The sequence below is a fragment of the Tripterygium wilfordii genome, chromosome 18 (assembly GCF_013401445.1).
Source record: "Tripterygium wilfordii isolate XIE 37 chromosome 18, ASM1340144v1, whole genome shotgun sequence".
Taxonomy (NCBI): Eukaryota; Viridiplantae; Streptophyta; class Magnoliopsida; order Celastrales; family Celastraceae; genus Tripterygium; species Tripterygium wilfordii.
This window is the reverse complement of record NC_052249.1, coordinates 2,703,695-2,726,282: the sequence shown is the minus strand read 5'-3', so window position 1 is coordinate 2,726,282 and position 22,588 is coordinate 2,703,695. Positions and strand designations below refer to the sequence as shown.

The following is a 22,588-nucleotide window of genomic DNA, read 5'->3' as shown; positions in this document are numbered from 1 at the left end:
ATAATCGTAATTTAGATACGCCAAACGCATTTCACCACAGTTTTAAAAGTGATGCACCAAACAGTTTCTGCTTTTGAACTCACCTTTTATACCTCACAACACCACAGTTTTATACCTCACAGCAATTCACAGCACTCCCAAACGGCTACATTGTCTTTGCACTGCCTGACGCACCATGCGATCTTCCAATAACGACCGAGTGCATCACAATCCCTAAGCTGATGATTACAGCAGAAACTGACTTGCCTGAATCAGACGAATGTATTGAATGGCAACGACCACGCTCAGCGATTTTGTTGCCTTCTTCTAGGTCAATGGTATGCTTTAAATGGGTCAGCAACATAAGCCTCATTTTTAGTCTCATGTTCTGGATGCAAGTTCAGATTTTTAGGACCAGAACAACCATGGTTGTGCTTCTTTCTTTGTCGGAGCAACAATGCTTATGTGGCTTGTTAACAAAGAGAAGGTTAGGATACATACTGCCGTAGAGTGCCACAGACCCACAACATTATGACCATAACTAACAATTATTTACACACTCTGAAATCATCATATGCTTTCTTCAATATCACCATAACTCACTTGTATTTTACTAGCTCTTTTCTGAATGATTGGAAGTAACATAGCCGGCCAAACCACTATCTGACCTACACACCAAGGACCACAACTCATTCCAAAACAGGAAGAATATCCTAGAATTTTGGATGCTACAATCATATTTGAGAAAAATCCCACTTTCCTTCTCCCATCCTATCCTACTTTCTAATGAAGTAGATCCCTTCCCAAGAAAGGCCAAATCGGATGTTGGACCCTATTCTTCAACCAAAACGCATATCCAAGCAATCAACTTTTCACCTACCTATACATAAGATGATAAGAAGATTTGCATGCCCCATAAATTCCATAAACTTTGAGATAATAATGGGAAAGAAAACTGAAATAAATTCAACAAAGGCTGGTCCAATATATTACAGCATAATGGAAATCCTCCCCCAGCAAAAGCATGACTAGTGTAATGAACGATTCAAAATTCCCCTTTTTAAAATAAATCATCTTCATGGATTTAACCAAGCATAATTCAGAAAAACAAAATATAATCACTTGATTACCTGAACCTATAGGTACCGCTTAATTCACTTGGAGGATTTTTGCAGTTGCTGAGATGTGAGAGAAATAAGGGACTGAAGCTTAGCAACAGCTGAAGTCTTGTTGGGAGGGCATTTCGAGAGAGAGACATTCAAAGATTGCAAAGCCTCATCAAGCTTGCCAGCAGCCAACGCCGCACATCCTGCCTTGTAAGCCTCATCAGCCAATCTGGCATCATATTGAGCAGCCACACGGCCCACACTTACATCAGACCTCTTGATTTTTGACTGGGAAGAAGATTTTGACTCGAGGAGGGCAGTAGCACGTGAATATTCCAGATTAGCAATGGCTGTGTTCATTGCTGCCATGAGTGCTTCAGGCGTTGAGGGGATAACCTTCACGCCATCATAGACACTCCAATGGGGCCTTCCTTCACCAGAACCCATTCTCTTTCTGGCTAAGACTGCTACTGTCAGGAAAAGTGTAAGTTCTGATTACCCATTCTGATCCAGTGGGTCATACAAAGTATAAAGACAAGGAGAGAACAAGCATAAACCTAAAAGCTTTTGCTTATCTCTAATTGAACTTTTCCATAATACTAGCCTCCTACTTTAAAACAACGCCCTATAATGGCAAACAATAGGGATACAAGCTCCAATAAGTCATGAAACAGCTACTACTTCACATCGTTGTTAGATAAACTGCACCTTGTCCATCATCCAAAGGATAAAAATGCATGTTAGTACTCCTTGTTTAGCTCAATCTATTAACTCATTGTTTACAATAATCCCATTAGCTCGGTCTGAATAGGAAAATTTTCCTACAATGGAAAGCTATCTCAAAGAAATTTAGTATAGAGATGGTGATGGAGAATGTTATTTCATCTGTGGCGCAAACACTAACATTCTTAAAATGACGACCCCTCATATTTTATTGTCAAAAGATCCTTGTAAAGAAATTCATCAATCTCAATTAAATTAGCAAAAGGTGGAAATTGAAATGAACACACTTAATAACCTACAAACATTTGAAGGAAAATTCATAATTCAACTCTCATGACAAACTTCAAGCAAGTTTTTAGAGACTATGACGCAATTGATTAAAATGCAATACAACCAGCAAACAATAAAAGATGATCAGATGAATCACTAATGGTCATCAACTGGAACTTTTCTTCACATTAATCAATAGACGAAGTTGCAGAGAACAAGAACGACAAGGAAGAACAAGAGATGCTGGTAAACCATCTCCTGTATGTAAAGAAACTTTATTGATATCCCTCAACAACTCATATCCCGTTGTCCCCAGCTCCAAAGAGTCAACAGAAAAATAATCACCACACTGGCACTGGTAACAAAGCACCAAGGTATCTCCATTATCTTCAACCATCATATCATATATGCCTACATCTTCTGCTACTCCAATTTCCGCTCTCGAGCCCTGCAGCTCATTATCATAAAGTGCACGTGACATCGAATTACTTAGGATTTCCCATGCCTTCTGTACCTTCAAAAATCTATCTCCTGATTCCTCACTTGGATTAACCATCTCATTGGTCTTTACTAGTTTGTCAGGATGAAAATTAAGGATGGCACTTCGATAACTTACGCGTATTTCTTTGTAACTTGCATCTTCTTTTACATGAAGAATATCATAATAGGTTTCCTGGATGGAATTTTTTCCAACAAGCATTCCCGACACTGATTAATGACAGAATGAACTGCAATGCAAGGTTAATTATCATATTATTCAATGAAAATAAGATTTAGAAAGAAAAGGCAAGCATTTGATGGCTGAAATATATAATGTTCACCCCTACAATCAGAGGGGTATTAACTGATCTTATTTTCACACTTTTAACTTAAGTTTGTTTTGCGGCAATGAGATTGCATCAGCATCTCACACCCACTTCTCCATGGAGGGAGTAATTGAATTTGTTCTAGCCTCTAGGTTTCCAAAATGAATGATTAGCTCACAGTAACTTGCACACCGGCACTACATGAAATATCATAGAAGCTTTATCCAAAACACAAATGATCTAATATAGCTATTTGGATCTTAACTGAGAGAACTACAAATGTTCTGAAATAACATAAGAAAAAGAAAAGGATAAACGGTATTCAATACTCTCGGAATTATTCTTTCTTCTCTAATAGCCATGTGGGACACAACCATAAATCATACTTGACTTTTGGAAAATTATGGTGAAAGGAGTCATTCACCAAATGAATTGAAGGAACATATCTCTTTGGACCAATCTAAAGCCAAATCTTCTCACAATTCTCAGGCATCTCATTAACTCAAGAAGGGAAATATTAGCCGATTTCAATCTGCAACATATGATTTTGGAGATAAGAGGATAATTGCATAGATTAGAGCACCCAAAGGGATTTCAGTTAAAGCTGCTTTATCCCCTCTTTTCCTCATTCTCTGATTCTTCTAATGATTATATCAACAGAGATTGTTGAACCAATGCCTACTGTTGGGCCAATTGTGCTCAAATTGATATTTGGATAACACAACATCAATTGGGGTCTTAAATGATCGATGGAATCAACTTTTAATACAAACAAAAGCAGAAGGGATACGCATCATAAACCATGAAACAAGGACCTATGCCCTAATACACAAACCCAGTCTCTCATACTGCACCAAACGCAATTTAACATGCATAACACAATTAAAATTGGAGTTGGAAAAAGGTCGCACAAGTGTAGAAAAACACCTAACCTGAATTGCACAACCGCGTGCGACGTTTTCGGTGGCAGGCGGAGGTGATATGGACAGAGTTCGTCCCTCTGTCGTCGCCGACGAGGTTGGGTTTTTTCGATTAGCGTTTTTTTTTTTTTTTTTTTTTTTGATAAAAATAATTATTGAGCGTGTTATCGCATTAAACAATTAGAGGCACAAAGAGATAATGTGACAGTGGAAATAAATACGAGCGCGAGTAATCCCATACAAATTCCACGTGTAAGCTGGAAGAGACGCCACGCACGGTGTATAATACTTGAATACGCACGAGTTTAGTAAAGACGCGTTGCACGCGAGCATAAACCCATAGTACATATAGGTGTACGTATAAATACACATTTCACTCTGTAAACTTTCCTCTCTCTCAAAAGAAGCTTACCGTCTCTGTTCTAGATTCTCTCAAGATCTACGGGAATGGCGACGCCAAATCACGACGATGTAGAGGCGTTCATGAGCATCACCGGTGTGTGTGATCAGGCATTAGCGCGGCGGGTGTTGGAGGTTCATTTTTCTTTATACTGCAATTTGTCCTGATGAAATGCGTATTGATTTTCCAGTATTAGAAATGCCTCATCCTGTGTTGTTTAGGGTTTCTTCTTTGTACTTGTCACCGTTTCTTGCTCTTTTAAATCCAGCATTTTATGTTCTTATCATGGCTTAGTTTACTCGTATAATGTGCTGCAGTGCAGATATGTTGGCACCTTTTTTTAGTTTTTTTTTTTTTATATAATTTTCAGAATCCTCTCATTTTTCTTTGTTGTTTCTTTTCGTTCTTTTCTGACATTTATTTTGATGTTCATCTTTTTAGTATCATCCATCATGGTAAAATCTACAATTTGTGCAATTAGGCTGGCCAAGATTGGAGAATATGATGCCCTTTTTGATTTGTTGTAGTTTATTTGGTGACTGTTCTTCCAAGATTTAGAAGCGCTGCATTACTGTGTCTTACTGGAACTCGTTGTGCTTTTTTCAATTAAATCCTACCTTTCGTGGTCAAATTATGACTCAATGCAATCTTGTAATGCTTGGAAATTTATGCAATTTTTGTGTGTTATGCTGGCATTTTTAAAAGCTATAATAATTTAGAGCGACAGCCGGAGTCTCATTTTGCTTTATAGGATTATTTTCTTGGCTTTATTTCAATTGTAAAATTCTAAAATCTGCAATTTTTGCTTACTGTAGTCAAGATTGACAACTATGATCCTGGTTGTTCATTTGGTGTAATTCTTCTCTGAGAAATTCCTTATTGCTTCTACAAGAGAGCTATGTGTTGCTATGGATTTTTATGAGGTTATCTACCATGGCATTTTAGTAAGAAAAAGAACTATGCCTCTTTTTTGCTTTTGAAGCGGAAGAAGAGGGGACGGGGTGCAGTTATACTTTCCATGTAAACAGACTAGTTAGGTTTGTAAGACCATATGGGGATTTTAGTCCATCAAGCATTCTTAATTTGCGAATAAGGTTTTCAACTCTACTAATGCACTAGACAGTGCAAACAAGTGATTGATACCCTGCATACTTGTAGTTGAGCATGATATATTAAGCTTTGGTGAAATACGTTTTCTACAGGCATTAACGTTGCAAAATTCTTTTGAGCGACACACTCAGTGTAAATTTCAAACTATGTCTTGTGCGAAGTCTGGAAGGCTTGATTTCACTGTTTAATTTTTTTCTTCTGCATTAACCTCAGAGGGGCCTGCATAAGTTCTATTCTCCCATCTAATAAGTTGCATACTCAATGCATTTCTTTCTTAGGTTTCCTCATATTACGGCTAGAACTGAGGTTAATGTGCATCTTTCGTGTAGTTTATGTACTTTGGGCCTTTTAATTCAAGCTAATAAGATAATCCTATGAACCCAGTGTGGGGCTTCTGGCACATACATTTTTAAACACAGTTAACACCGAATAAGTTCCTAAACTCAAAAGACACTGATTTATACCTGCAAAACTACTATCTGAAGAGTAATGCATTGTAATCTTGGCTGGCGGAGAAGTATTGAATAGATTGAATTCTGTCAATCATTCCCAGACATTGGCATCAAGTTTCTACGGTGGAGTTACTGTGTCATTTGTTGAATCCATTTTAGGAGTCTGCAATCATAGAGTGCTTTGATTAGTGGATATTATGATGACTACGGTGTTCTAGTTTCTGTGATATATGGGAAAAGAGATTAAGGTTGACATATATAATGTAAATTCCTCCTCTGTGTATGTTCGTCGTTTACGTGTCCTCTTTCCATAAGATCTCTGAACTCTGTGGTATATGTTCATTGGTAACAGGAACATGGGGGCAATCTTGATGCAGCTGTGAATGCGCATTTTAGTGAAGCACAAAGATACAAGTATACCACTATTATTTCATTGTTTTATTTATTTTTTTTTTTTTGTGAACTGCTATAACCAACAAGTTTGCTGCATTTCTCTGATATTATGGTCTTTTAACACATGCTTCCTGTTTTGTTTTTATGACCTGACAAATCCAACATCTGCTGTATTTCCTCAGTATAAGTCCGAGGAAAGGGGATAATCCAATCCAAGATCGACCACATGGAATTTTGCCACTTCTCTCTGCTGTTAGAAGTTTTAAGCCTTCATTACTACTGGACCCCACTTACAGGAGGAATTTCATGAACCAGATAGGCGCTTCCGCTTTCGGAAGTCCTCCCCCATTGCCTTCTGCACAAGCAGGAAACTACAACAGTGGCAACATGCCACCTCATCTTTTGAGACCCATGCCTTTCATGAATGTAACTGGAACTTCATCATCTCATGGTCAGGATCGCAGTGATGTCCATCGTCCCGATGGACATCATGCTAACGACAATGACATTGAAGAACAAATGATTAAAGCTGCTATTGAGGCTTCAAAGCAGGAGGTAGTAAGCAATTCAGTTCGTCTAGCATGTATTGCATCACATTCTATCATTTGGCCTATTGCTTACTTATTCTTTCTCTTAATTTTTATTCTTGCTGTGTATGTTGATGCAGGAATCCTCCAGTAGTGGGCATTCAGGCAGGCAGCTTGACCAAGAGGATGATGAGCTTTCTCGTGCAATATCAGAGTCCTTAAAGGTTGTCAGACTCTTCCCATTTTTTCTATTATGTGTGTCCTCGATGTCATGTGATGTCAAGTGCATCATAACAATGATTGATTTTCAGATTGTGGAGCAAGAAAAAGCAAGGCCTGACCAAACAGCGGACAACCATGAGCAAGAACCAGGAGTTAATAGTTCAAGTGGAAGATCTGATGAAAGTTATGATGCAGCCACAGAGGTGTGTATACTTTCTGCTACTTTTCTTGACTATGACATACACATACTTAGGTGCTCAAATTGTAGTGTCATCAATCATTTTGCTTTCCTATGAAGTGGGGTGGAATAAGTTCCAGTGAACTTGATGAAGCAATGATGCTTGAAGCAGCACTTTTTGGTCAAATTCCTGAAGCTGCTTCAAATCAAGTCCAAAATGTGTCTACTCCACAAAGCACTTCAGATAGAAATGCAGATCCGGATTCTCGACCTGTACCCAACCAGCAGTCACCCTTGCTAACAGAGCAGTGGCTAGTACGAGCACAACAGGTTTGAACCCCTATGACCTATTAGAAATAACATATATGACGGCATAACTGACTAGGTTATGCTAGCAGGATGATGGATATTTTACTTCTCTGTTGGGTACGGCCGTAAGGGAGGAAAAGAAAGGAAGACTGTAAGGCATGCTCAAACTAGGTTGAGAGAAGAATCTTCTACAATAATGCTAGATGGCAATTAAGAATTTCTTTGTATTAAACAGTTGTAATATTCTTCTTGATGACCTTGCCTGATTTACTATGACCTTCCTGAAGGCGATTCCTCCTACAATACATTGCAATGTGTCCGCAAAGATGCTAACTGATTAAAAAAATTGATTTCCTTATTTTTTTGAGACAAAAACCTATCATAGATGATTCCTGTTGTTTGCAATACTTCTAATAATTTGAACCTGAAATGAATAATGTACCGCATGCAAGTAATAATTTTCTCATATACTCGTGTAGCTGATCCCAAACTTTTGGAATAAAGGCTCGGATGATGATGATTCAAGTAATAATTTTTAATTGTTTTCCTTTTAACTTGAGTGGTGATTGAACTTTTAATTGCATTTGTCTACCTTGTAGCTGCACATCTAAATATTTTTAAAACCTTGTTTTATTTAATAGCAGGATGTTGAGGAGCTGTTGGCTGCAAATGAAGCTTCCCTTCCTCAGGAACCAGCATTGCATGATGAGAATGCCATAACGCTTCTTGTACGCATGCCAGATGCCAGCCGTCATGGCTGTCGCTTTCTGAAATCTGACAAGCTGAAGGTGACCTATGAAGGAAATGTTTCAACAGTTACATGTGTGATCTAGTGACTTAACTGATTTGAGTTTTTTTTTTTCTTTTGTAGTTTCTTTTTGACTTCATAGATTTCTCTAGAGTGGTGAAGCCTGGCTCTTACAGATTGGTAAGTTTTTGTCTAATCTTCGTTGGAGTGGTCATTTTAGATTGCGTCATTTTTTTAAATTTGCATATCACATTTGTATCCTTTCATTTACAATGAGGAAAACTGCTCATCTTTTGGTGTTCAGCTCTTCGTCCTGGTTCCTAACTTAAAGGGCAGCAGCTTTGCTTTGAGAATAACACTATGGTGCCTTCTTTCTACTTGGACAATAAGCTAAAGTTTACGATGAATAGTTATAAATACTGGCATCAATCTTGATTTAAATACATGGTTTTGAGAGAGAAAATTGACAGATGTTGACTTCATGTAAAAGTGCTTACCCTATTGAGTATGTGATGAGAGTCGTATATTTAGTTAGGGGCATTCTTCTTTTACCTAGAATAGTCAACGAGTCAACCTAACTCTAGGGCAAGGGATTTTATTATAATTTGTTTATTTAAGTTAGTATAAAAGGGTAGTCCTCTTAGGTTTAGGGTATCTGGAAAGTAATAGAAAGAATAACGTTTTGCCTAGGGTTTATCCCGTTGGAATCGGCTTATCGAGCACTCCTGCTTTGATTTGCTTGGGGTAGACTTGAACCCTAATCAAGGTTCTTGTAGATTTATTCGGCCCTTTGGGGTATTCTTGCTCCAATTGGCTTGGGTTATGTTAGATTCAATCATGTGATTTCTACTTTAGAGGTTGTATTAGGTTCAATCATGTGAACTTAATCAACCATATCTATCTTTATTTGGTTCGTTGGTACTTTTGTTTGGTTTGGATTTGGCTTGTTGTTGGATTCTGTCTTCATTTTCTGTGAGGTTGCCTTTTGATTGATTTTCATTTAGTTGGTTTAGTTCTGCTATTTTGTGATGCGCAATTACTTTTGCCCTTTATTCAATTTGGTCGAATAGCCAATATTATTATGCTAGTTCTGGGGGAATTTGTTCTGTGATGGAAATTGCATACGTCAAATGTGTTTTATAAGATTGTCATATTTATATGTCGTAAACTCAGCTTGATTTCCTCCATGAATAGGTGAGGCCATACCCCCGTCGTGTTTTCACTGCTGAAGAAGGCTCGTTAAGCTTGAATGAATTAGGCCTAACTAACAAACAGGAAGCCTTGTTTCTGGAGATGATTTAGCTCCACCGGAATTATACAGAGCGACATCTGATGCACTGGTTTGAACCTGTAACTTGCGGATTGTATAATATAGATCTATTGACGTTTATTTGTTGTTCAATGCAATAACTGAACCAAGAAGTGGTCTACGAAGTTTGATTGATCCATGTTGTATTAGTTCTTTCAACAGGATGCACGTATTTCTAGCATGAGATCAGGCGTTGCATGTGCTGGGGCCGCCAGCGGGAGTCGGTTCCTAATTGTTGCCTTAATAGACTTTATACAATATCATTTTTTTTTCCTGTAATATCTACTTTCCCCTCTATCTCTTTGATATATACATATAAACCTCCAGCTCAAACCCGCCACTACCCATTAAAAAAAAGCGTCACCCGCCCGTCGTGTCAATGGGTCGGGTGAAAAACGAGTCAAGACTTACAGGTTAGGCCATGCATGCAGAAGAGGATTGGGAGGAAGAACATGAAATTATTTGTCATGCAAAAAGCCATATACAGAATCTTCACTACAGGCGTGAATATATGTATGTATATACATGCATTCCCATATGCATGTATAAGATACCTTTGAATAGCATAGCATAACCGTATAGTTGATGGATGAGTTTTATAGGTTCAAATATCAGTTTCGACTTCTGCAACAGTAATAAGGCTGTGAAGAAGATGTTTATACACGCATGCCCCCTATCCACCCTAAGTAACAATGCTTAAACTCTTTAGTCTCCCACTACGCATATACATGTTCACAGCAAACCATTTACGAACACAGATAATTCAAGCAAATCGACAAAAAAAGTCATGTCGACCAAGCTCATACGATTCTATATTTATTACTGTAGTATGCAGATGTTGCAAAGGTACTAAATATGGAATTTTCACCATGAGACAGCCAAAACAAGTGCACCTTTAATAATTGGAACAATGTCCACATTTAATGTTGTCGAGCTGAACAGGGCTTCTCCCTTCAGACTGTCTTAGACTTCGGAGGCGATGGAAGTAACTGCAGCCAAAAAGAAAAAGAAGTGATTGTACAAGCAAAATGAACTAGCTCAATCCAGTAAATCAAATAAAAAACCAATTTTATCTACCACATACATTCCCAATCTTTATTGTGCTAAACACACACACACACACACACAGAGACACACACAGATATATATCATCATCGTCATCATCCGAGCCTTTATCCCAAAAGTTTGGGATCGGCTACACGAGTCTTTGAGAACATCATTAGAAATCCATCATTGGATCATACATTCATCCACTCCTATTAAATTCATATCATTTCTTGTAACTTCAAGCCATGTCTTTTTAGGTCTATCTCGCTGCCTCCTACTCTATCCTATAAAAATTCTCTCATTCCTCCTCACTGCCGCACCGCTATCTCTACGTTGGACATGTCTATACCATTTTAACAGATTTTCTCGTAACTTATCTCCAATAGGTGCTACTCCTACCTTAGATCTAATAATCTCATTTCTTATCATATCTTTCTTAGTGTGACCACACATCCAACGAAGCATTCGCATTTTTTCTGTTAAATGCATTTTTTTGGATATGTTGCCTCTTGATAGCCCAACACTCGGAACTATACATCATTGCAATGCGAATAGCTTACCTATAGAATTTGCCCTTCAACTTTAAGGGAATTCTCCGGTCGCATAACACCCCGGATGCACTCTTATGCTTATTCCACCCATTATATATATTATGTGTGTGTCTAGTCTTTCAAAAGTTCTTTACCACTACTTCAAACAATTCTCAATTGTCCTGCGCCAAATTATACAAATTCTGAACTTAAGACTGACTAATATGAGCAAGCTTCCCACTTTCAATTTAAAGACCACACCAATTTAATAGTCTCAAAATTAAGACCTTTCCGCAATCAACTACATGCTAAAACCCAATGATCTCTCACTGCAGTGCAAACTCCTAGAAGGGAAAAAATTAAGACCGATATCAAATAAAGATTAAAGGCATCAGAATCATACCTGGTAACAGGAGATTAGTGAGCTAACAAACCCAACGGCTCCAGTTAAACGTGGGGTAACTTTCTTGGGTACCAGTTGAAGCAACCCAACAGCAACCACGATATCCATACCCGCTTTAACCAGGGCTAGGGTCCTCTCATTTGATTGTTTAAGTTTAGCGCGATATTCCTCATTCTGCTCTCAAAAATGTCAAGGGAAAGGACATGTATCAGGGAATAAGAAATGAAGGGGTGAAAGTTATTTATTAATGTTACAACAAACAATTGAATCACATAAAGAACATACCTGATTTTTGTCACTATTTTTAAGGTTCTTCCCTAACTTCTTCTTTGATGCCGAAAGCCTTCCGAGCTCTCCAATCTAATGTGAAAACAGTGGGGAAAAAATATCAGACTTTAACTGTACCTGACGCAGGATTCATTTCTTCTTCTTTCATTCTTATCATTATTATGTGATGTCAAGGAGGGGATAGGGTTTGGGTCCGTTTATAACAGGTTTGAGGACAAATGAGTGAGCAACAAACCTCAACCAATGTGGTACAAATTGAGGAACCCATCCAACAGAAAAGAGATATGCGGGCAATGAGCTCAGCACGTTCCTTGTTCTACAACAAATCAAAATTGAAGTTCTTATCAGTTATCACCACATTCTCAGAGAATCCATACGGCACAGTGTGTGTGTGTGTGTGTCCGCGCGCATGTGTGTGTGGGGGAAAGAGAAAGAGAATGAGAGAGAGAAGTATTTCATACCTTGTAGATGCCAGATCTACCAAGCCAGACAATTTGATCGAGAAATAAGAAAGTTGATAGTAATGCATTTTTGGACTGAAATAAACATGAAACTTAAGTCATCAAGAAAAGAAAATGGAGATACTCATAGGAGAGTTTCAACTGATGTCCATTCATACCTTCCCCAGCAAAACAAGAGGAAGAGGAGTTCCCTGAGGTACAGGACTAATAAGAGCGTGCAAATCATTGACAAACTGCAAAAACGATGGGATTAATGGGGCATGAAATGTGCTGCAATTAAAACTCCAAAGAGAAAGTTCACAACAGATACATTATGAAAAAGTAAGTATCAGCTCATCTCAAGACAAAACATGCACAAATAAAAGAATATACTACAATAGGGGTCCTTCTGTGTGGTATGACCTAACCTTAAAAAGGCGAAATACCTTAAAAAGGCGAAATACTTTTCGGGCGAGGCTGGTTGATTTGTCAACATTTTGGGCGGTGCCGGGCTCTCCATTGCTCAAGAACTTTGAACCATACTGTATTGCCCTGCATATCTTGTCCCTTGCCTCAGCCTTATCCAAATATAAAACTGCAAGGGCTAGTTCTGCTCTGGCTACATCCAGTGAACTCATCTTTTTATCTTGAAAGCGCCAAGAAATAAATAAAAAGTCAAGGTAATGCCCATCCAATACAACCAATATCGTTTCTTTTCATTTTTGTATTCTATTCACATACTCACATTAATAACACTGGTAACTTAATGTCAAAATAACTAGCAAACATGCTTACAGACGAATGATGCCATTTCCAACTTCAAGGTATATCAAGCATGAATCATGAAAATCAGCTATGAAAGACTTCAGGGAGGAAGATACTTTTGAGATATTAACCACAATCTACTGTTAGATGATAGAAATAGAAAACAATCAAAGCAAGAAAGAATATAGATCCTGCATCAGATATAACCATGTCCCATTTCCATCCTAAGTAAAACCATGCAGTTCTTTGTAACCAATATTTTCATTTGTTTAATGATCAGTTTAACATTCTACAATCAATATCCCTTATGTAGCCCAATGAGCATGCCACGGAGAGCACTCCCTCAAATTCCAAGTGATTAAAACAGAAACCCTCAAATTCATTTGCAGACACATAGGAAACCTAGAGGCTAATACAATTTAAAACCTGGGTGGCTGGGTTACTTTCCCTCTCAGGTACCCTCCCTTCCCTCTAGTACTGCTCTAGGAACTCCAAATAAACTTGTAAAAAAGCAAGTGACCAATTTCGTATCAAAGGTTGACAACATAGTAGACCAAACCAACCAACCAAACGACTGAACCATATTTCTTCTTCGAAACTCCGAAACTCTTAATGCACAACTTAAATTGGAAAATTCAGCTTCGAAGACACAGCTAGTATTACCCCAAATATATAAAAAAGATTAGCCACAAAAAACAATAATCAAACTCTGGCGAGAGAAAATTCAAATGAACCACCCCTAAAATTTCATTCTTTTTCCTCAACTGAACCTATAATCATTCTTTCCTCTGTTTCTTTCATTTTACAGGAAACCAAACGTAGAACAACACACTGAATCTAAATATGGAAACAAAAATAGATATCAAAATGAAATTATCAGAGGCAAACGATTAGAAAACAGCAATGGAGCATGAAAACCAAAAAGTAAGCTCAGAATCTTAATCCAAACAAACTCAAGCTAATCCCTGTGTACCTCAAAGTCCAATCACCAATTAAACGAACTGGGGTTCGTTATTTTGAGTATGTATATAGATAGAGAGAGAAGGCGTACCGAAGAGAGTGCCAGAGGATATTGATTAATGGCCACCTCGAAAATCTCAATCTCTATTTTTGTTAGGGGAAAGTAGGACAAAAATATATATTTCGTCCCTGAACTATACTTTAGATTTCATTTTCTTCCCTAAATTTTTTTTTTTATCTTATAATCGTCCTTCAAATATTTAAAAGTACCTGTTTTGTACCTGAAGTTTGATTGATGCCCAAAAAAACCAATGTGGCACCTAATTGACATACCGAAATAATCTCAATTGGCAAACTTTATTAAATCACAACGTTTTGTCCTTAAACTATCATTTTGTAACACTTTTTGACGTTTAGTCCTTTAACTAAAAAAACTCTAAACAAATTGTCCACATCCATACACAAACCTAACTAACAAAATTATCACAAAATCCAAAATCATCATCAGAAATATCATAATATCAAGGTTAAGTACATATCCATTACAAAACACAAACATTACAAGATCATCCAAATATCAAGGTTCCAAAAGACAATACTAAACAAAATTCACAAAAAAAATCAGTTCCTATTTGGACAAGATCAGAGGTTAACGAAATGTTTACATACCCGGACCCTAACCTGGATTGGATTTTGGACATATTTAAATGACTAAACCTAAATTTGTTTAAATTCGAATTTGTCCAACTTGGTCAAATGTCATTCTCCTTTTGTGATCTAATATTGGATGATCCGACGTACTTTTTTTTTCCTTCTTAAAATGCAATTACAATTAATCAATTTATATATATATAACTGAGTATCCACAAGGCTTCTCCTTAATTCTTGGTGCCACTTGGACGCCTCTACAAAGAAGCTTACACATTCTAATTAAACTTGATAAAAATGAATGATTGACAACTTGAGTGATGAGAATTAATTTAAAAAAACAAAAATGTAAAGGACAAAAGAAAAAATTAAAATATATTAAAAAACTTTAAGACCCATAATGGGGATTAATGTTTCATGGAAGTGGTTTGATGTTGTTTCAGCTTCACTAAGGTCATGTATTGTTAATTATGAGAGTCTTTTGATATTACTCAATTAATGAAATTCCTTTGTAGTATTTAGTTTGAAAACATTTTGTATGTTTTTGGCATTAATTATCATCATTTTGTGGGAATTTTTGTGTGTTTTTATCATTATTTTTGTGTGTTTTTATCATTTTATGTGTTTTTGATGTATTTTGTGTGTTTTTGTAGTATTTAATTGATGTATTGTGCATATTTAGAGTTTGGTCAGGTTTAGTAGTCTGTTTGGATTGCAATATACACAACATGAGAGGTTTTTCTCACGCTATATTGTTCTAATATGTAAGTAAATTCAGCTCATTTGGTATTAGAACATGTAAGTGGTGACAGGAAAGCATGATAGAATTCAGTGAGTTGTTGAAGGTCAAAGTGATTATAGGCATAAATCTACCAGTCATACATAACATTTCAAAAATATAAATTCAAAAATCTTATTCTAAAAATATTAAGAATCTTATTCTAAAAATATAATTTCAAAAATATTACTTATGCTACATTGTATTTCTCGATATTGAATGCCACTTTATAGAGAATGTTGTACCAACCATACAATACTGTCTCATAAACATGCTTTGGTGATCTATAACACTTTGTAGATACTAACGACACAAATAAAAATTGATATAACTCTTAACATACTTATTTCTTATGAATCAAATTTCTTACACCCTATTAGAAATTTTTTTTCTTAGCAAACTAAAAAAAAGGTATTGTACATATTTTATCTTCATCTTCATCTCACAAACATCTCTATTTTCTACAATTAAAACTCTACTCTACTGCTCTTCATGTTAACAAAGTATTGAAAAATTCTCACACATCTCTATTTTCCTTTCAAAATATGTACCGCGCGAAGCGCGGGCATGCAACTAGTTGAAATAATTTATAGAACCTTAAAATAAAGTAAAAGACAAAACAAATGGCCGTATACTTCTAAATAAAAATAATTTAATAATGACACAACAACATTTAATCTGAGAAAAAATAAAATTACATTAAATCAATAACATTTAGGGTTGTCCAAAAAAATCTTGACAAACCAAGTTGATTGTCAAACTGATCATTTGGTCGGTTATAGTCAAATGTATGTTAGTGAGGATCAATCAAAAAAATCGATCAAACTGCCAATAACCGATCGAACGATCAGTTAAAAAACGATCAAAAACCGACTGTGTACACCTCTAATAACATCAAATAATCCTAAGTTCCTAAGCAGTTTGCCCCGTACAATCACCATATGCCATCAATTAATTTTCACATGGTTTGAATCATAAGAAGATAAATGAGAAGAAAACAATTTTAAAATAGCATTTAATAAGTGTTTTTTGCGTGTGGAAAGAAATTAATCATGATAAGGTATTGTTTGGTCCTTGCGTAACCAGAACAAACAAACAAGATCGCGTTTTTTTGGAGTTTTGTTTCATTTCTTACAATTCGTGATTGATATATTTCCGGCCCATTACAAATCTGGCCCCACCTGCATTGCAAACCGATGTTGTCATCCTAACCGTTAACTAATGAAGTTATAGCAATCGGATGGCTCCCGCTTTGGTCAATATCGTTGAGAAAACTCCAGTTGTCACGCATTCCAAGATGGATTGATTGTTCAAAACACCAATGTAGACGGTGTCGTTTGCTTTCCTTCTCCTCTACACGGTGTCGTTTGCTTCATGTACAACAAGAGCCTGAGTGTCTTCTCAAGCGCAACGGCGTCGTAAGGCCTTATTACGGTTGTATTATTTTAATCATTATTTCAAATCCGCAGATGACCGTTACTAATCTGCTGAATGTATATCTCCTACTCTGGTTTCAGATCTTGTAAGCTTTTTTGTAATCCATGAACTCCTTTTGATCACAATATATACAAACTTTCTTCCTTCTACAATCGTTTCTTGTTTTATTTCATTCTTCTTTAAGTATTACAATATCAAATACTTCTAAATGCTAATTAAGAGCCTAAAACTACAAGAGCTTTGATCAATAAAGAGCCCTTATATTTTTGGCTTTGAGGTTTCAGTTCCTGTGGATACATCGGATTATCCTAACAAGTTTGTTCCTCCCAACTCCCAAGCCCAGCAAATGGACTAAGCTCAACTCACCAAACTAAGGAAAAATACCTAATTGATGTTTAAAGGTGGGTTTTACAAATATATACCCATCAAAAGACATTGATCTTAACAATATGATATATTTTGTCTTAACAAGACGTGAAGCTGCACCAGCCACCAGGTGGCCAATAGGTGCTTGTGACTCCCAATTTCTAAATCGCTCTCATCGCCTAATACCCTGATAAGTCGTAAGTCATAAATTATTAATGTCATGAGTCCAAGTATATTTGCTTAAATCAACATTGAAGTATCACAAACTCGTGGACCATATGTCGAAAGACTTTTTTTTTAATAATCAAGAACTCCTTAGAAGAAGTGTCTTTTGGACAACCCACTAAGCCCAAATTTAGGCCGAGGGAGACATGCACAAATTCACCCGACAAGTTAGTTGAGTCAAGGCCCCGCACAAACGACTTGGAAATAACTACACCAACTTAGAATTGAACTCACGTCCTCATGCGAGATTCTTTGTGTCCCAAGTCTTGAGATATAATCAATTAGGCTATCCCAACGTGGTTTATATGTCAAAGACTCCTCAGCCAGTAATATACTAAACTACAGAGCTTCCACGAATTTAGATAGAAAAAACATTCATACGTTCTGTTTCAAAAATAAATGATTGTTGCCAATCTGTGAGAGACATCCCCATGATGCAGCTCCATCATTTGCATGCATAAAACAAAAACAAAAAAAAAGAAAAGAGGCAAAATGGTGGGCTACACACATTCAAGTGCTTAGAGCTAATGCATAACAAACAATATGCCTAATGATGTGAGGTTAGTTTCTCCATTTTGATAAACAGCAAGGATAACTGAACCATTACACAAAAGTCCTCCCAATACTTTTCCACAAGAATCAATAGAATGATAAAGACCTCTCACACCAGAATCAGCATTTCTCACAGATGGGATTCTCAATATTTAAAAGCAGATTGCATATAATAAAATTTAAGGAGCAACGATTCCCTCTAATATAAGACATAAATAGGGACCACCATGCCTTATGCCGGGGGTAAAAGTTCTAATTTTGAAAATTGATCAAAGAGCAACTCATAAGAGGGTTCAAGCAAGAATCATATTAACATTAATATAAAATCTATTACATGATAATGTCAGGTATAGATGGAAGTATAAGAGTATGTCGAAACGTACGTAAGGCAGATCAGATAATCCAATGCCTTTTTCTTCAGGGGATTGGTGATGTTTTAAACAGAAACATAGCCAGAACCGCAAGAGACCTTGGACTTGATCTTTCGACAGGCTCAAACAAACTTGACAGCAGGCATTCAAAGGAAATCACAGCATGTTAACTGCATGTTCTTCCAACAAAATATAATAAGCACTAAAGAAAGTACCAGGCATTACCTGGGGTAGTGGCTGTATAAGAACTATGCGGCCTTCATTTGCCACCGGGTTTAAAACGACCATCAGCATGTTCAATTCTTATCATATAAGAAAATAAAGAGAAGGATATATGCCATCTGCAAGATGTTTCAACTCATAAAAGCATAAGAAATTGTTCCACTTAAGTATAACACTTTCCAACATTTACTCCACCGAAGCCATAACCTAATTCAGAATATACACTTACCACTTAGTACAGATCTTTCCTACTTTCAAACTAGAGAAGAGAAAAAAATGTAAGGAGAGCAAAACCTAATCACGAGGAAAAAAATATTGCAGCAAGCAGAGAATTGATGGTATCTGCAGAAAATAGACATAGGGGAGCATCATAAATTTATAAATAATTAAACTTTGATTGCATAGATTAACACTTAAGGTCTTCGATTCAGATCTAGACTACTTTGTTTCACACAGATAATGAAACAATGCTTGAAAAGGAAAAGAAAACCTTCATGATACAACATGAGAATGCTGCTTCTTCTATTTCCTGCTAAACAAGCTTCTTAGCTTTCCTCTTTCGAGCCGTTCAAGCATCTTCTTGGCACCTGGTACGTCCATTTCACTAAGCTTCTTTAGATACCCAATTGCTCCATATGAAATCATCAGCTTCTTGCATTTCCTACTTGGAGAGAGAGACGTAAGGCACGACACGGCATATTTCTTTGCAGTGTTCTGTGGGCTTGGATCAAGCAGTTGGACCAAATTTGGGACACTTTTATCATCCCTTTTAACTTCTCTGCAATTCATCGAAAGGGTGATCAAGCTTGAAATAGCTTGTGCAGCAACCTCCCTAACACTGTTTGATTTAACTTCAAGCATCTTAATAAGCAGAGGAATGCATCCTGCTTCACCCACAAGTTTTTTCATCTCAATTGAGTTGCAAACCCGACAGATTGCCGATGCAGCAGCCTGTTGTCCACCGGATGATCCAGATTTAAGCACATGAGTCAAGCAAGGAAGGAAGCCCAGAGAAACCAGCATTTCCGTAGAAACTGAGCCAACCATGTTCCTCAATGCCCCAACTGCGGATTCTTGGGGTAAAGGACCATCGAGGTATGCCAATAGGCTCCGAATACCACCTTCTGAAATAATAGACCTTCTAAGGTTCTCATTGCTTGCAGTAAGATTCTGCAAGCACTCCGCTGCATATTCTTTAGATCCCAAAAGAATTCCACAATCGAGGAGATTGATCATGACCTTTACAATTCCTTCTTCAGCTAGAGTTTGTCGAACCTCTGGGAAAGCTGATATATTCTTCAAAGAACAAGCAGCAGCAGCCTGTGAGACAGAATCACCAGTTCGGCATACCTCAATCAGTGGCCGAACCCCACCATTGCCAACTATTTCCCTGGCAGTCTCTGCTGACATTGAAAACCTTTGAAGGGAAATTGTAGCCTTCTCTTTCCCCACTGCACTGCCAAACTCAAGAAGCCTTATAAGGGGAGGTAAAGCGCCTTCAGAAACAAGCCAATTCTCACAACCACCTGATTCTGCAAGCGAGCAGATTACAGTCACAGCCTTCTCGCGTATGCGGGGAGAAGTTGCAGTTAACAATTGAATTAAAGCAGCAATATTACTCCGCCCCAAAACAGCCAAAACATGCTTTTCATCCTCTTTCATGATTTCAACTAAACTGTCAAGAGCTTTGTGCTTTGACTCCAAGTGCCCAATTTGAAGCCTGGCAAGCAATTCCCTTATATTGCTATGCATAGCAGCCTCTGGTTCTTGTAGAAAACCGGCCACTGTCAAAGGCAAAGTAGCCTCTCCAAGCACACCAGTCTTGATCAAAAGCCCACAATCTCGTAAATTCAAATCCAGCTTCCCCGACAAAGCATCAAGATCACTTTGCATCCTAAGCTTCCCTTCGTACTTCTCCTTCACACATAATTCAGCCCATTCAATTGCCTCGTTCAATGTCTTCGACACAGCCTGTAGTTGTTCCTTGCAAAGTGCATTCTTAGAGAACAAAGGATGGCTTGACAAATCTGATAAACGTGAAGGAATCTGCTCCAATTTGGAAATTATAATCTTCCACCTTCCAGTGAAACCCTTAACCTGCTTAGCCTTCTGGAGGGCCACTGGAACAAGCTCTTGGGAATGTGATAACCACTCGTCAGTTGACATATCATCAACCAACACCTCGTTGTTATCATCCTCAACCATGATTTTGAATGTGGGTTTGGATTAAATTGAATTCTCTGCAAAAACTGGATATCAGAGAGAAACCAAACCTTTGAGCAATGATCCGGATGAGAATGTATGTAAAGAAGAAATGAATACTTGTTTTGCTGAAAACAAAACTTGACCAACCAAATCGTAGTACCTAAAAGATGCCCCCATGAGTCCTTTCCATTGCTTTGTCCAGTGATCATTAAATGCCAACCGAAATTTATTTCTAAAATAGTGGCTTTAAAATATTGTTGATGGAATCATGCATTACTTTAACGGCAAAGAGGGTAGGCAGATCTATGTTAAATTACCTAAATAACCTTGTAGGTATCAAGTTATTGTTCCACAAATGGGGTATATACTGGGGGTATTTTGCTGTAAATAGAGATCAAAGCTGCAGCTTTGCTTTTTAACCCTGACGAGATCAAGGATCAAGATTTCTCTTTTGAAAAAACATGAAAAAGAAAATTGGGTTCTTAGCTTTGTCGCTATTTTAATCAATAAAGCAAGTTAGCTGGATTGAAAAAGAAAATCTCCTTTGAAGAGAAGACATGAGTCTCAATCAACAGTTGTATAAGCATAGAGTGTATTTAAATTCAAGATGGACCAACCCCACTATACTAAGAAAATTCAATGAGCAAACCATGAAAGTACCTCAATTTTCTTTTGACTTTCCTCAACCTCCAAAAGCCCTCAACAATTAACAGCCATCTCTCTCTTTGTTGTTTCTGTAAGCACAAAAGCACACTAGCACAGTATACGAAGCTGGAACAAACAAAATAATGATCGAGATCTCATATGACTAGAAGCCCAAATGTGAAAGCAATTGGGGAAACAAACCAATATAAGAAAGCGACTTTCTTTACTAAGTTGGGATCAAAGAAAGCAAGTAAAAAATCACGATCAAGAACCAACCTTCAAGAGTCAAGAACCAGAATTCCAGCTTTTTCTCAGGAAAGCAAACCACCCCACCATAGCTTCACGTTCAAACCTCCACTCTCCTTCTTCCTCTTCTTTACACTCAATACAAGAGCAGGAACTCGGTGATACTTCCAAAATCAACAATCAACAACAGCTCGATCGTGAAAAGTCAGAAACCCAGATATACAATTCGAGAATGAGAGAAACCCAGAAGCTGTTTTTGTTGCCTAGTCGAGCCAGAGACATTACTAAACGGTCCGTGTCGTTTAAAAATACAAAGTAGTAGGAGCAGCTCGAGTTTGAAAAATCCCAGCCAAAGTACTCGAGATTTAGCACTACCAGACACAGAGATAATACTATTAACAATCAGTGACATTCAAAAATCAAAGACAAAGACTCTCTCTCTTCTTCCCTGCACATAGAAGGAGGTGTCAGATCTCCCTGTCGCTTATGCTCTCTCACTGTAAATAAAAAAAAGGAATAATTATTTCAACTCTGTAGCTGTAGATGCTGTCCTGATTCCCGACTCCTGAGAGAGAGAGAGTTTACACGGGATTAAATGTTGAGCAATGATTCAGGATCGAACGGTAAGGGATGCAGAGGATTCGACCGTTGGGATCAGGTGGAAGAAATTTGAAAATGCTTTTCGAATTTTCTTACATTACCGATGTGCTGACGTGGTGTAATAATCCACGTGTGTGGTAGGGACGGCTTGTGACTTTTCAAAAAGGCAACTTCTTTACGGTCGATTTTTGGGGTGCCCGGGACCTGCTGTGATTTTATTACAGCAGATCCCGCTGTAATACCCTTTATGAATAATAAAAAATTTTATTTTTATTTTTAAAAATCATAAATATATAGTATTTTTCATAACGAATCTAACGGTATATTTTTTGTTTAAAACAAAAATCAAATGCATCGTGATAAAAAACATCAAATATTTTGAGTTTATATCCGACGGTCTAGAATTGT

General features: G+C 37.3%; 4 protein-coding genes across 15 annotated transcripts; 1 reads left to right on the top strand and 3 right to left on the bottom strand.

Annotated features, from left to right (window-relative positions):
- Positions 1-871: 871 nt before the first annotated feature.
- Positions 872-3,968, bottom strand: LOC119984695. Of its 4 annotated transcripts, none has more exons than XM_038828769.1 (4): positions 3,817-3,968; positions 2,695-2,806; positions 2,424-2,526; positions 872-1,555 (listed from the first exon to the last, which is right to left on the bottom strand). In XM_038828769.1, exons 2-4 carry the CDS (start codon positions 2,776-2,778, stop codon positions 1,134-1,136), a joined length of 609 nt encoding a protein of 202 aa, XP_038684697.1. In that variant the 5' UTR covers positions 2,779-2,806; positions 3,817-3,968; the 3' UTR covers positions 872-1,133. The 4 variants fall into 4 exon arrangements, with proteins under 4 accessions (XP_038684697.1, XP_038684698.1, XP_038684695.1 ...); XM_038828770.1 differs by having other exon boundaries at positions 872-1,552; XM_038828767.1 differs by having other exon boundaries at positions 2,424-2,806.
- A 213-nt stretch (positions 3,969-4,181) lies between these two features.
- Positions 4,182-9,749, top strand: LOC119984419 (plant UBX domain-containing protein 9). Of its 4 annotated transcripts, none has more exons than XM_038828351.1 (9): positions 4,182-4,338; positions 6,119-6,180; positions 6,342-6,714; positions 6,827-6,910; positions 6,998-7,111; positions 7,207-7,416; positions 8,037-8,183; positions 8,267-8,323; positions 9,338-9,749. In XM_038828351.1, the coding sequence occupies exons 1-9, from the start codon at positions 4,252-4,254 to the stop codon at positions 9,443-9,445; spliced, it is 1,242 nt and encodes a 413-aa protein (XP_038684279.1). In that variant the 5' UTR covers positions 4,182-4,251; the 3' UTR covers positions 9,446-9,749. The 4 variants fall into 4 exon arrangements, with proteins under 4 accessions (XP_038684279.1, XP_038684278.1, XP_038684277.1 ...); XM_038828350.1 differs by having other exon boundaries at positions 7,177-7,416; positions 8,040-8,183; XM_038828349.1 differs by having other exon boundaries at positions 7,177-7,416.
- A 282-nt stretch (positions 9,750-10,031) lies between these two features.
- Positions 10,032-14,071, bottom strand: LOC119984421 (peroxisomal membrane protein 11C). Of its 3 annotated transcripts, none has more exons than XM_038828355.1 (8): positions 13,977-14,071; positions 12,607-12,806; positions 12,340-12,414; positions 12,182-12,256; positions 11,956-12,036; positions 11,718-11,792; positions 11,433-11,606; positions 10,032-10,441 (listed from the first exon to the last, which is right to left on the bottom strand). In XM_038828355.1, exons 2-8 carry the CDS (start codon positions 12,796-12,798, stop codon positions 10,406-10,408), a joined length of 708 nt encoding a protein of 235 aa, XP_038684283.1. In that variant the 5' UTR covers positions 12,799-12,806; positions 13,977-14,071; the 3' UTR covers positions 10,032-10,405. The 3 variants fall into 3 exon arrangements, with proteins under 3 accessions (XP_038684283.1, XP_038684284.1, XP_038684281.1); XM_038828356.1 differs by having other exon boundaries at positions 13,899-14,013; XM_038828353.1 differs by lacking the exon at positions 13,977-14,071 and adding an exon at positions 12,956-12,986.
- A 4,509-nt stretch (positions 14,072-18,580) lies between these two features.
- Positions 18,581-22,135, bottom strand: LOC119983614. 4 transcript variants are annotated; one of them, XM_038827300.1, is made up of 3 exons: positions 21,611-22,135; positions 21,350-21,460; positions 18,581-20,724 (listed from the first exon to the last, which is right to left on the bottom strand). In XM_038827300.1, exon 3 carries the CDS (start codon positions 20,687-20,689, stop codon positions 19,007-19,009), a length of 1,683 nt encoding a protein of 560 aa, XP_038683228.1. In that variant the 5' UTR covers positions 20,690-20,724; positions 21,350-21,460; positions 21,611-22,135; the 3' UTR covers positions 18,581-19,006. The 4 variants fall into 4 exon arrangements, with proteins under 4 accessions (XP_038683228.1, XP_038683230.1, XP_038683229.1 ...); XM_038827299.1 differs by having other exon boundaries at positions 18,582-20,733; XM_038827302.1 differs by lacking the exon at positions 21,350-21,460.
- Between the last annotated feature and the right edge of the window lie 453 nt (positions 22,136-22,588).

What these genes read in the sequence shown, in the direction of transcription:
- LOC119983614 (XM_038827300.1), bottom strand. Translation starts at nt 20,689, where the DNA reads ATGGTTGAGGATGATAACAACGAGGTGTTGGTTGATGATATGTCAACT.
- LOC119984419 (XM_038828349.1), top strand. Translation starts at nt 4,252, where the DNA reads ATGGCGACGCCAAATCACGACGATGTAGAGGCGTTCATGAGCATCACC. An exon ending in TAGCGCGGCGGGTGTTGGAG is followed by an intron (nt 4,339 to 6,118) that starts GTTCATTTTTCT and finishes CATTGGTAACAG; the next exon opens with GAACATGGGGGCAATCTTGA. An exon ending in CAATATCAGAGTCCTTAAAG is followed by an intron (nt 6,911 to 6,997) that starts GTTGTCAGACTC and finishes ATTGATTTTCAG; the next exon opens with ATTGTGGAGCAAGAAAAAGC.
- LOC119984695 (XM_038828767.1), bottom strand. Translation starts at nt 2,778, where the DNA reads ATGCTTGTTGGAAAAAATTCCATCCAGGAAACCTATTATGATATTCTT. An exon ending in TTGTTACCAGTGCCAGTGTG is followed by an intron (nt 1,556 to 2,423) that starts GTGATTATTTTT and finishes TTTTCCTGACAG; the next exon opens with TAGCAGTCTTAGCCAGAAAG.
- LOC119984421 (XM_038828353.1), bottom strand. An exon ending in CTCTTGTTTTGCTGGGGAAG is followed by an intron (nt 12,257 to 12,339) that starts GTATGAATGGAC and finishes TGTTTATTTCAG; the next exon opens with TCCAAAAATGCATTACTATC. An exon ending in CACTAATCTCCTGTTACCAG is followed by an intron (nt 10,442 to 11,432) that starts GTATGATTCTGA and finishes TTTTGGCTGCAG; the next exon opens with TTACTTCCATCGCCTCCGAA.